The sequence below is a fragment of the Rhopalosiphum maidis genome, chromosome 4 (assembly GCF_003676215.2).
Source record: "Rhopalosiphum maidis isolate BTI-1 chromosome 4, ASM367621v3, whole genome shotgun sequence".
NCBI classification, from domain to species: Eukaryota; Metazoa; Arthropoda; class Insecta; order Hemiptera; family Aphididae; genus Rhopalosiphum; species Rhopalosiphum maidis.
In genome coordinates, this window is record NC_040880.1 from 43,573,633 (window position 1) to 43,587,823 (window position 14,191).

The window sequence follows — 14,191 nt, forward strand, 5'->3', positions numbered from 1 at the left end:
TAAGTGTACTTTTTTGTCATGAAGTTTTTCGTCGGCTTTTATACTTTGACCTTTATTCTAAATTTAAAATGTATAAGAGCAAATTTAATATTAAATAATTTTGTCTGTGAAATACGAATACATTTAGTTTTAAACTCCAATATAATATAATGAATGATGCAGTATTATTTATTATTTAATTAAAAAAATAATAATAATAATTTATTATAAATAAATGTCTATATTTTAATATTATATGCGAAACGCCAACACGATATCAATACATGATTATTTAATTAAACAATAATTAGTTTATAAATAAGTAATTTGTTTTGAGGTGAATTATTTATATTCAAATGATGTTTATATTAAAATATAATTTATAATTAATAAAGTTTCAAGTATTAAGAGGCGCCTCATATTATAAGGTTGAGTGAATTTTTTCATTAGAGCATCTTGTGCAAAATAGTATAAAATGTTATGTATTACATTGACTCCTAACCTAACCTAACCTAACCTATCGAGGCTTGTATTTCCATACTGTTTTGTTTTGATTGGACATCAAAAAGAGTAATATAATTATTAATAATAATTAATACAACATGAATATTAAATTGTTAATAAACTTTTAACCCAAGGATCACCCCTATTGTTAAAATTACATTTAGTAACTGCGAACACTAAGCAGTGACAGATGATGATTTTTATTCAATTGGAAATATGAAATTTATATTAATATTATCTCCATAAAATTTAATGTTTTTTCTAGATTGATTTTTGAAATATAAAATATCATATTTTTCGTAGAACACTAAATCAAATTAAATGAAACAATAAAAAAAATATAGTAAATCATTTTTTTTTTTGTAAAAACAAAAAATAAAAAAAAAAAAATAATAATGTTAATATAATAAATAAAATATGTAGTAATTACGGCTTTTGTTATTAATATTGTGTTGTATGTAAATCATTAGGCTTATTTGAATATTTTATTATTATATTAAAAATGAGTTGTTTTAAATTCGGGTATTTATTGTTGATGTAAATATTTTATCATTGTGTTAATTTGTTGTCGTTATTTTATATTATAATAGATAACTAAATTATGATTACATTTTAAATTTAATTATTCCAAGAAAGTCACTAATTAGTTCAATAAAATGACTATTATTTTTGATATTAAAAATAATACATAAAAACTATAGTTACATATTTTAGGTTCTGAGCATAGCTATGAAAGTGATATGTGCTATTTTTCTCGTTTTGGCAACTTACATCTCTAAATCTACTATATTATTATTTTAAATTATAGTTATTAATATTTTTAGTATTAGTTGATGATCGAAAATATCGTAAAAGTAATATTTGCTCTTATGTTTTAATTTAAATAATACGATTTACATAATATATTGCGTAGTATTATTTGAATAACTAATAAAGTATAGATATCTAAAATGGATATAATGAAATAAAACGTAACCTTATAATTTATTGTATCGATATATTATACGAAATAAATTATTGTAATACCATAAATGATAGGTTAAAATTTATGTTGGTTGATTAAATAAAGCTTCTAATAAATATCAAAAGTAAAATGTGAGCAGGCGAGTTATATGAATATTATGACAAAAATCAAATACATCTAGACACAAAATATTGTTTTTACTTTTAAATACATTTATGTATGTATATTATAAATCTTGAGTAAAATAAAATAACACGTCACATACAATACGATTAATCTTTTGTGGATCACAATATTGAACAAAGTCTTAGTAATACCGTACATAAAATACGCATGGTGTTAATAGAGTACCATTATATTTTATTGTTTTGGTATTTTTAAAATATATAACAGGTATATGAGCGTTAAAAAGAATCTATATCCCCATAAGTTTTAATGATATACGAGGAGAAGCGGTGATAAATCTATACATTTAAGGTTTTTAATAAATATTTTTTTTTTTGGAAGTAGAATATTATTGATTATAAATATTAGGATACCTAATGGAAACCAAAATATACAAATATTGTATGCAATACATTTTGTTTAAGTCTATCGTAAATGTTAGGCATAAATGGTGAATTTACGCACATAATAATTATAATTATATAAAATAATAGTAAATACAACACTATGTCATAATATGTACCTAGTTTGGATGGATATTATTGAAAATATTACTGACAAAATTCAAATATCACCTGAATATATAAGTAATTTTAGTATGGAATACTATTGATAGTGTACAACATCTAACCTATGATACCAAACCTAATCATTTTTTTTATTATAAAATGTCAATGTATGTACCTCATATAGAGTATATTGACATGTATATTGATGAGAATCTCTTCAAAATATATTTTATCGACATTTCTTAACAGAATATGCTCTATTCTTTAAATTACTTTATACATCAGTTTCTCGAGATTCTGGACTAGAAACTAGATGGATTGGTTGAATATACTATTTTTTGAGCTATATAATTTTCGAGAAATTCGTGAAAAATATCGAAGGAATATATAAAAACACATATCAAATATTTTAAAAATAATCCTTAAAATGTTTGTGTGAGCAAGGTTATTTTCGAATTTTAAACGTTTGCAAGAGTAGTGGCCAAAAGCATTACTGAAGAATATAAAAATATGTATAAATCTATCCACGTCTGATTTAGTATAACTTATTAAAATTTAGGATCAGCATATTTTTTTATGTACAGAATATAAAAACAATTTTTATTTTTACGTAATTGTGGTATATTTACATTTAAATTACTTTATCCAAAAATGGTTTTCACTAAAATTTCATACCAAAACATTTTTCAATAGTAATAATGCTGTTCGGATGTATAAAAAAATATTAAATTGATTTCAATGTCACCAAATTTGAATGTATTTTTAAAGTTTTTTTTATACTTTTTTAAGTGCACTTTTATTAAATAAGTACTTATACATATAAATTAACAATCACATTCCATTTATTATTATTGGAAGTTTTTTATCAATGAAAATAATAATTTACTAAGAAAAGGTGACTTGGGTATTATCTATTAAATTAATATTAAATACTCAAATAAAGAAACAGTGGTACATACGTATTAGTTTTCGGTGAGAAATTTAAAAAATTTCACCGTTTTATTATTTTTATAATTTTCTATGGACAAAGCCGGGTTATTCAGTCAGTATTAATTTAGTAAAAATTTATAATTTTAATATTTATTCAACTTCCATATTTTGTTTGAACAGAAACATAAACAGTATCTATTTCAGAGTAAAATTATATAGATATTGATATGATAGATTCACATATTATTTATGTATACAAGTTATCCCGAGTTAACTTCAAGTAAGTTAATCAAACATAATAATAATGTATTTTACTATGAAACATCAAAATATTTTAATACTATTTGAAATAAAAAAATATATATTACTTTCTTTATACTTAATGATTAGATTTCACTACATATATAATCACATGCTAGTATATTATTATTTCTAAATGGTATAATATTATGCTGAAAATGTCACAGATATTTTATTCTCATCAAACTATTAAGAAATTCCAATTACTTATAATTGTATTAAACTAACATCGTACCCAATTTACTACCTGAATAATGGGATATGTTCAGATTTTTTTTTATTTGATAATCATTTTTTTTCTTCAAAACAAGATCACAGATTTAATGAAGAAAAGAGAAAAAACTAAATGATGAATGTAAACCATATCGTTTTCCCGAATATGAAATGATTATTTTGCGTAAAAAAAAAAAAATGTTGTTATTCAAAATATTCTACAAATGTAAAATGTATATTCTTGGAAAATGTTTTTTTTTTTTTATTATTATATCGATACATCTAGAGTTTATATTATTACTGAGAAATCAGAATTCGTTTCAACATAAAATAATCTTTGATAAATAAAATATTTGATTTTTATACATAACACATATTAAGAAGTACAGATATTTAATAACATTTATATAAATGCTCACAATATCACACCAAATTTATAAAATCTCATTGGTTTCACATTTATTGTCAATTAAGTTAAATATAATTATTTAATATAATGTCAACTCTTGTATTGTATGTTGTGTGCACAAATAAAATGTACATTGGAAATCATCCAGTATCAATTTTGAGTATTTCCATGAATAGTTTCTATCTAAAAATTGTCACTGTGAAATATTGTCATGTCGATAGTTCGTATGATACTATTCTGAACAACATTCTTAATATAGAATATACATAAAAAAAATAAGTTATTGTTTACGTGATGTCATTTTATTTACTGTAATAAATTTATACAAAAGTTAGATTATCTAATTATAAATTTTAATAATATTTAAAACGTAAATATTGTTACTTATCTATAATAATTTATGTCTTTATACTATGTCAATTTTTTGTTTATTGTTCCCACTCAATATTTTATTTTTATTTTTAATAATTTACAGAAGTTCGTTTTTTTACTCATCAGTTATATTAAATTTTTGATACTATGGTATTTATAAGTACAATTTTTTTTCCGATTTATTCAAAATGTTCATTGTATTAGTCTCTAAAACAACAATATTATATTTTGGAAATGTTGCTAAAATATTGCTCGAGCCAAAGTCTTGTGTTAGTATACTTAATAGATTGTTATTCAATGTTCAGATATGAGAAACGAAAAACATACGTCTTAATATTAATCAAGATTCAAGAACTTTGGTAATGTTTGCATATAGTGGGAGAAAAACAGATGTTTTGGTTTTTGTTGTAATACTGTATGACAAAATATTAGTTTTAATGAGAATAAATAAATTCGCAGGGTAGTATAATTTAACTGCTTAAAATAGTATTATGTTTATTAAATAATATAATGTAGATTATAAATAAATATTATTTATGATTAATGCATTCTCATTAGTTATGGATACAGTTTGCGTACATTATTAATCAAATTCAATCGAAATTAAAGTACATGTTTTGTTTATTATATATTTTACACAATCATGCACCAAAACCGATATGTTTATGTTTTATTACCTATATATTATTTATTACATCAGTTCAGTTATACTTTGATACATTTAGCGGTTACTTAATTTTATTTTTTTATTTGCTGTTAGTCTATTAAAACCTGTGCATGTTATTAACTACAAATTATTATTGCATTACATAATTGTCCAAATTTTCATTTTTTAAATTAATTAAATTAAATTAAATTGTATTTAATTATTTTTTATTTTATTCAATTACTCGTTCCATTTTATTTATATTATATATTTTATATGTGATTCGTCAAGATATACAAGACGTTTATAAACACCTCTACATTTATTACAGCAATCACAATACACGATATAATTTAATTTCATCATTTGATAATTTAAATGTACATAATCCATTTTCCACTGACATCTAAAGCACTTATTTCCATTAAAATAAAACTAATGAAAACTATAAGAAAAAAAAACACGTAAGTATTATATCAAATTATTTTACATTAAATAATTAGCCACCTTGGTGTCACTATACAAAGAATATTAATTTAGAACATCATTACTGTAATGTTCAATGTTTATGCGATGGAAATTCGTGTTGTAAAGTGCACCATAGTCTTTCATTCCTGTAATATAAACAAGGGAAATCCGTTTTGGACCGTGGCAAGTTATTAAAAAATCCACAGATACTTCTACCTGAAAGCTTTGTTGCATTTTTCTCTCGAAAAGTGATCTGCTATTCTTCGTTTTAATACCGGAGAATAAATTAGAATACTTAAACGATCCGTTTCGTTGTCCCTCTTTGTTATAAATAGATTCAAGTATATATAGTTTTTATTTTTATTATTTAGTCTCCATTTTCACTGTCATTCGTAAATTTTAAGCTCCGGTTATTTCATTTTGGACAACGGACTTACATTGTTTTTGTAATATTCAATAATACCCGCATACGCATACACACAAGATTATCAAAAAATCACAGATAGTATACATTCACATTCGAGAAAAAATACAAATTAATCAATAATCTAAAATATGTATGGACCAAGAGTAGTCTTATGCTGATGTTAATTATTTATAACAGTTTTTTTTTTTTTACTTTGTTTAAAAATAATTCTTAGTTTGAAACTGAAAGGATCTTGAATATTTTTTCTTTAATGTACCACAAACTTATCATTATAAAACGGTAATAAAAAACATATTTTTTAGTATTTTTTTTTTAATAATGCAGTCATTTTTATAACTTAAGCTATATATATCATATAAAAACTGAGTAAAATTATGAATCATTAATTTATGTACCAAGTGAAGTAATTTTCAGTGAGCGTCATTATTGTAATTAGACCTAACCATATAAGAAAAATCATTTCATATACATTGTATGCATATTTTAAATAACAATTAAATTAAATTTTTAAATCTAAACTAAATATTTGCAATTATATTAATGAATTAATGATAAATGTAATTTATATATTTTATCAATGTTTAAATAATTCATACATTTCCAAGGTAATATATTTTAGATTAAAGGATTTGCTGTTGATAGTAGAATTACATATTTTACAAAAATACTTATTATTTTTACGATAATTCTACATTTATATATTTTATATCAATCAAAAATGACGTTATATAAGAACATTATTAAAAAATAAAAAAAAAAAAAATATTGTGTAAAGAATTTAAAAATCTAAGAATATTTTTCTTTAAAGTTTTATATCCAAGTGGTTTTTAACATTAAGAAAGATTATTATTGCCAAGGGTTTGTTATCAACAATTAAAAAATGGCTGTATCACATCGACACCCCTAAGCTATTTTTATTAAAAAAAAAATCTTCTTTCAAGAAAAAAAAACTTAAGAGTCCTCTAAAATTATTACGCTGTACCTTGTGATCCGTTTTTAAAAGAGTGCGGTAATTGAGGGGAACGAAGTAGGAAGTTACTTGCAGAACAAAATGTAGGGAACTAAAATGTACTTATCAAGTTGAATGTTACTTTATAGAAAATTCTTTAACGAAATTATTATAAGACATATACAAATCAATTTCTATTATTCAAGGGAATTATCGATTATTATATTTTTGGAAAATAAATTGTGTACTTTGGCATAGAACTTCATAACTTCTTAATCAAGTAATATAATACATTCAATAGTTTCAATTTATAATTATTAATTGATAGTATATGATTGAAAACATGTTTTTTAATTATTTTAATAATGGATGATGTGTGTTTTGTATTATATTACAGTAGTGTGTATTTGATTTTCATCATAATATGACTGTTTAAATAATAATTTGTTCTTACATGTTTTTTTTATTTTGATTCTAATAAATTCTCAAATGGAAAACAATCATTTAATAATTATTAAATCATGTATTTTCTGCAATAAAATATGGTAACCTCGTGTTATACATCTTAGCAATCCAACTATTTGCATACTTAATTAAGTGGTTTTAGGGTCAATATAATAATTTCAGGTCGGTACAGAACCAAGTATTATAATGGACATAATTAGATGGCTTCCCAGAAAGCCGGATGACACTAAATGTAACACTAAACACACCCTGATTTCCTTAAAATTTAGCATACAAGATTAATTGGATACGCCACACAATTTCTATGAATACGTGATTCCATCACAAATAGTTTTAAACGCGTATAAATAGCTTTGAAAGTATCTAAAATGAATAAAATATAATAATAAAAAAAAAATTAATGCACAACAGGTGCATGCGTGATTTTGATTGACGGTTTTCAAATAATAAAATCAATACAGATAGCCACTATTGGTTGAATTACTATATTTTCTTAAATATAAAAAAATTAAGTAAAAGACCTATCGTAAATAATATGGATATTTGATAAATAATGTTGACTACAGTTTTATTTTACTACTATAAAATATTTCATAATATATTTCATGTTTTCAACTCACAATCAAAATGATATCGTGATTGATTATGTTTATCTAAATCAACGTCACTATAAAGTGCGCGAGCAAAAAAATAATATTATATCATTCCTTTTATAAGTATTTTTGATTACATAAACGTTAAATTATATTTCACATAATACATTGTTATCAATTGGATATAAAATTTTACCTACAAACAATTATTGGAATTGACTGTTTGTATAAATCGTACCATGCTTAGATTTATACAAAGTCTAATACTGTTTAACAAAGTTTACACAATATAATGACAAGAAAATATAGATCAGTAGAAGTTAACCATTGTTTACGCCAACTTATTAAAATTTATGATCATTTCGCTTGTAAGCATTAACTATCTGTGATTATTTTAGTGGCACGACGGTTTTGTTAGATACAATTAAAGATGAAACCCTAAGATAGAAGCTTATATTTAATAAGTGATTTTAAAAGAAAAATGTTTGTAGATAGAATGCAACATATTATTGTGTACCGTTTTTTCTAATAATTAAATATTACATTATTCAAGAAAAATTGTTTTCAATCTACCTACAATCTACTACAATACTAAAAGTAAAATAAATGACTTTAATAATTATATAATATATATAAGCACATTATGAAAATACGAAAAATAATAAGTGATAGGCTGATAGACTATCTCCGTTCAGAATGGTTTTATAGATATAATATGATATATCATTGAATTTAAATTTAACACACCCATCATAGTGATCCACTCGACGACATCTAATGTACAATAAAGCAGTACTCGTTTGCCTACCTCTTTTTACCACTTGAATTATATTATAAAAACCTTGCTGTCTATATAGACTATATTATATACACAATGTAGATAGTTAAAAATGACAAGGTTGTTGTTTATTTTAAAAACTATATATGCGCATAAAAATATTGATATAAAATAATATTTTATATTATTATTATATTATTTTTGGTGAAACATACATTTTTAACATAAAAAGAAACTAAAAACAATTTCTTTAATATATTTTTAGTACTTAATCCATAAAATGTATGTGTTATAAAATATAAAAATTTTAATATTTCTAAAGTTTTCGTTTAAAAAACAAATATATTAAAGCTTGTTAACGTTAATCTAATATGAATAAAATTACAAATTTACAACTATTATTGATTTTATTAATCATATGTATATTATACAAAATAATTCACCAAGAATGCTTACCTCTCCTAATACTGAATTCTAATAATTGTTATAGTATAGAGATAAGTATACCTAAAAAACTATTTTTAAATATATATTTAAAAGTCCTGTGTAATATAATTTTCCTTATTTCAACTAATAGCTACTAATTTTTACTGAGAGTTTTTAAGCAGTGTTTTTTTTTTTTTGAAAATGTTTATGTATCTAAAAAATGAAATAATTAAAAAAATCATAATTATTATGGTCAGTTAGTACTAATACTAAGTAAGAATATTATGCTATAACACATTTCTAGTTATAAATACACATTAAACACTTTATTTGAAAAGTACACATCATATAATTTAGGATATCATTTATTATTACTTAATAGTTTATTTAAATTAAAAAAATCGCAATCGTAGGTTTAAGAGAAATAAAATAACTGATATAGTGAGAATTTGATTATTTCAACAAATGTTTTGTTTCCATTTGAAAAACGACTAAATCTAAATTATTTATAACTATTTTCGTTTATGTAATAAACTCCTAAGTTTTGATGGTCTATTTAGTTGAAAATACTCACAATTATAGCTTTAGTTAACATTTAACTAGATCCTAATGCCTTACGTGACTCTACTATGTTGGTAATTTGAAATGAACTCCATGGGGGTTTCTCAACTGACTTGACATTTTATGCATGGTTGTTTTTATCGGTTATGTGAGAGAACTGAAGTTAATCAAAGTCCAAATGTAGCCGATATTTAATTTAAACTTTAAAACATATATTTCTACAAAGATTCACGAAGATCTCAAACTAAAATTTAAACAAATTATCTCATTGAAAGTTTTTGAGATTCAAATTATTCGTTACACTACCGACAGTATGAAATAACACATTTCAAAGTATGTAGACATGTAATTGAATTTTACTTCGTTTTGAGCGGATGAGTGATATAAAAGTATTTATTTTACAGTAATGGTGCATGTTTTTCAGCATTGTTTTTGTCATTAGTCGTTATAACTTTTAAGCAGTAAAATGTTTTTTGTTTTCAATTTTGAGTGGATTTTTGAAAATAAGTATTTAACAATATCTATTGTTTTAAAATATTTAAAACTAATTTTATTTATTCAAATTGTATGATACGATCCTATTTACATTATTTTACAAAATAACAATAACGTACTTCGCTGTTGACTTAATAACGTTAACATATTATATAATATTTTAATTCTTATATGATAATATTGCGATGTTTTATGTATAAATTAATTGAATCTATTGTATTATTTATTGGAATATGACTACATAAATAAATACTAATATGTTGTTTGAAATATTGGTTTTTTAGAAATATATTATTAACGTATCTGTACATTATGCTGATGAATGACTATAAATACTTATAAAAATTAATAAGTATAAATAAAACAATATTTTAATAAATTGAATGTAATAATAATTTCTACAAACCCCAAACTTTCTTTAAATTAGTAAATATCTGTAAATAACATGACATTATTACGCTACATTACATTATAATTTATAATATGTATTAAATTAAAACGCAATAATACGTGAACATCGACTTGATATCAAATTAAAAGTTGATTGCATCGAATAATAATATTATTCATTCATTTTAACACAAATAATAATTCAATATTTGTCAATATAATGTTAGCAATACAATGAAACAGAAATTATTGAAATCAGTGAAATAGAAGAATATTTTTATCAACTTGTGTTAATTTCACAGTTAAATTTTATACTATCACAATTACATTTAATCATTTTTCAATAAGCCTACAATTGTTTTAGTGCCTATTTGAAATTTCTTTATATTTCCATGTTGTAATTATGTTTAAATGTTGATCAATTACAATTTTCCATTGTCACACTCTAGGAAAAATAAATCACGGTTATATTTTATCCAGAAAATCGCATTAGTAGTCGTTTTCACATTTATAGAAATGGCAACCTTTGTCGTACTTTTTATATTAACTGAAAAACATTTCAACCGTTGACAAATAACCGTAGTGGTATTTTTGGTAAATTAGCATAAGATCACATTTTAAATACTGATATATAGATTTATCCACACTTATTTTGAAATTAGTATGTTAACTATTTGTTTTCGTATAAAAAAAAGTAGAAACGCTAATACGTTTCTAAATAAAAAATATTGTTTTTAGGTCGTAAGTAATTCTTAATATATATATATATATATATATATATATATATATATATATGGATCACTATTGCTATATATTATATAATGACTAATAGCCTGCCACCTATGATAAATTACAGTGATATTATGTTAATACGTTACGCTAATAATCAGGCATCAGAAAACGCAGACCGTGTGTGCGCAACAATTAAATTACATACATTTGCATTAGTTTTTGCGTTCATCACGCTTATAACTCACCCGTACCGAAACGGCGCTAACACACCAACAGATACAACTGTCATTACAAATAAATATTTCAAACGGTCGTTTATAATTAATAATGATATTGTTTAGACAAATTGTATTATAAATATAGTCTGACGCTGTGAGCGTATGAGCTATATACACGACGAGTACTACACAACACACAACACAGTTTACCCAAACGCACAAACCCACACACACTCACGTACAAATAAATATTATGTTATACTACAAAATCCGTTCAAAGCTTGTTACGATCTCTTGGGTTAAGGACTCTTACGATTTCCCACGGGGCCGGATTAAGGGCGTATTAAGTATTACGCGGTGGCTGTAATAATATAGAAAGATAATATTTCGTATTTGATTGTACCTAAATACATATATATATATACATTGTATCACAATATTAATATCGTAATTTCCGTCAGCGTTACTAGACACGAACAGAACAAGCATGACTGCGGTGGGAGTACAAATACTACACTACGCGGTGGACGGCGATTACAGATTAAACTTGCGTTCTCCTTGTAACCAGAGATGGTGACGGGGACGATTGTGCTGAGCGGATTGTGACGTCGCGAGTACGATATCGCATGCGAAATGCGAGTACGTACTTAACGAGAGATCACAAGATACGCGATATTTATAATATAATATATTACATAAATGACCTCTGATGATAATAATTAATACTATAGATCCACGTGCAATCATATGAATGTAAAAGTACGATGGCGATTACAGTAGTGATGAATTAGAGGTTTCGACCAGCGTATGGCATTTTAGCAATACGATTTATTAAATGCTTGTAAAATACGTGATGGTATACAATTCTATATATTTTGACTGTGTTGTTAGTATCTATAAGGTTATTGAATTTAAATATCAATACAATATCATGTGCTTACATCATACTGATCATAGTAGAGTAGTAGACCACGGTAAAAGTTATCGTTCATAGAAATACGGCTTCCGTAGAAAAAAGTTTAAAATTTTCCGATAAAAAAAATGTAACGTAAATTTTACATGTTCCGATTTTCGGCTACTTTCACGGTATTGTTATTAGCTATAACCAATCGGTTAACCACGTACATACCGAAATTACTTTATGGTTAACTGTCATTAATTAGGTACTATCCACGTATTACTATTGTTATTTTTTTTTATTATACTTCTAAAATGTCGACAGAAGTTTTCAATTTTTCTATTTCATACATACCAATAGATAATAATAGTATGCAGTGTCATTCACACCAAACCTGATCATTTTATTACGATATTTATCATTTTATAACGTATTTTTAGTACGGACGAATTGTTGAAAAAAAAAAAATAGAAAAAACGTGTGTAGACAAAATGTGAGTGCGCGGTAAAAACAATTTTAAAAAAATCCCCTCCCCCACATAAATCGAAAACGAACTTGGGGTTGTCCACCGAACCGTCCGTTATAGACGTCTCCTAATCACATGACTATTATCCGTAACAACGCGTTATTATTCAATCGCACCGACCTGTGGGACTAGGGGTCAGCGACATCATCTGGGAAATGACGTTCTTTTCCTCAAAGTCGTAGATCTTGCTGAAATTGGTCGTGCGGTTCTTCTTGTACGCCTTGTTGATGACCTGTATGGCGTCGTGTATGGCGCGCAAGTAACCGCGCACCCCGAAACTGGTCTTGGGCATCAGCAAGCCCACGTTCAGGTCCATCTCCGTTTTCGGCCGTCTGTGCGACGAGCGGACGCCACTGCCGCCGCCGAGTCCGATGCCCACGCCCTTGTGCTTCCAACGACTACCGCCGACCGCCGCACCCCCGCTGGCGGGCCCCCCACCGTAATTTTCACCAGCGCCGCCGCCGGACCGGACGGCCGAGGCGTCCGCCCGACCGGCGGACGGCCACTGCGACGACGGCGGATACCGGCCGCAGCGGCACATCAGCAGGACGAGGGCGACGGCCACTCGGGACCAGGACGAACACCACATGTACGGCTGTACGGGTGGGCGTGAGTGACACGCGAACGCGACGGCGTACACACACCACACGCGAGACGCGGCCGACCACGTGTGTTGTTCGCGTTACGACCGTGTGGTGCGATGCTCGCGCGTGACGAGCTACTGGACCCGGGGTGGAAAACGAGAGCGAAGCGATTTCAGCACCTTTCTCAAGCCGTCGCCTTGACAACCGTAGTCGGCGGCGGCGGCGGCGGCGGCTGCTACTGCTGCTGTTCCGAGTAAGTCCCGTTGGCTGCCACCGCCGTCGAATTTGGAGTGCGTTCCGTGCTGTGGCGGCGGTGGCGTTTGGCGCGGTTCGGGGTTAGGCGGCCGACGTTTGAAATAGCCGCCACCGCCGGACGGGGTATTTCCGTCGGTAGAAAGACGCGCCCTATAATGCCGCCCGAACCGGATGTGTACATTCCATATATCCGCTCTCAGCCATCGCACCCTCTCCGAACACACTATCGACACCGCTGTCAATTATTACTCTGCGGGTCGACTGCTCGAGTGACTGTCGTCGATGTCGTCGTTATATATACCCACCTCGTTCCACCCCGCACGCACACCCACACATGCCCACATACACATCATATAGGTATGCCCGCACATGTACGACGCAATTACGTGTTACGTTCGACCATGTGTGTGCGCGTGTGCGTGTGCGCGTGTTTGC

General features: G+C 27.0%; 1 protein-coding gene across 2 annotated transcripts in view; it reads right to left on the reverse strand.

Annotated features, from left to right (window-relative positions):
* LOC113558654 (glutamate receptor ionotropic, NMDA 2B) overlaps nt 1-14,191 on the reverse strand; it is a 266,124-nt gene that overhangs the window by 35,799 nt on the left and 216,134 nt on the right. The window contains exon 1 of one of the 2 annotated variants that reach the window (XM_026964147.1): nt 13,038-13,506. The exons of the other annotated variant lie outside the window; for it this stretch is intronic. Coding sequence (XP_026819948.1) covers nt 13,038-13,506 — 469 coding nt within the window. Of the gene's footprint in view, nt 1-13,037; nt 13,507-14,191 lie in introns of those variants that run through there. 2 annotated transcript variants of the gene reach the window in all.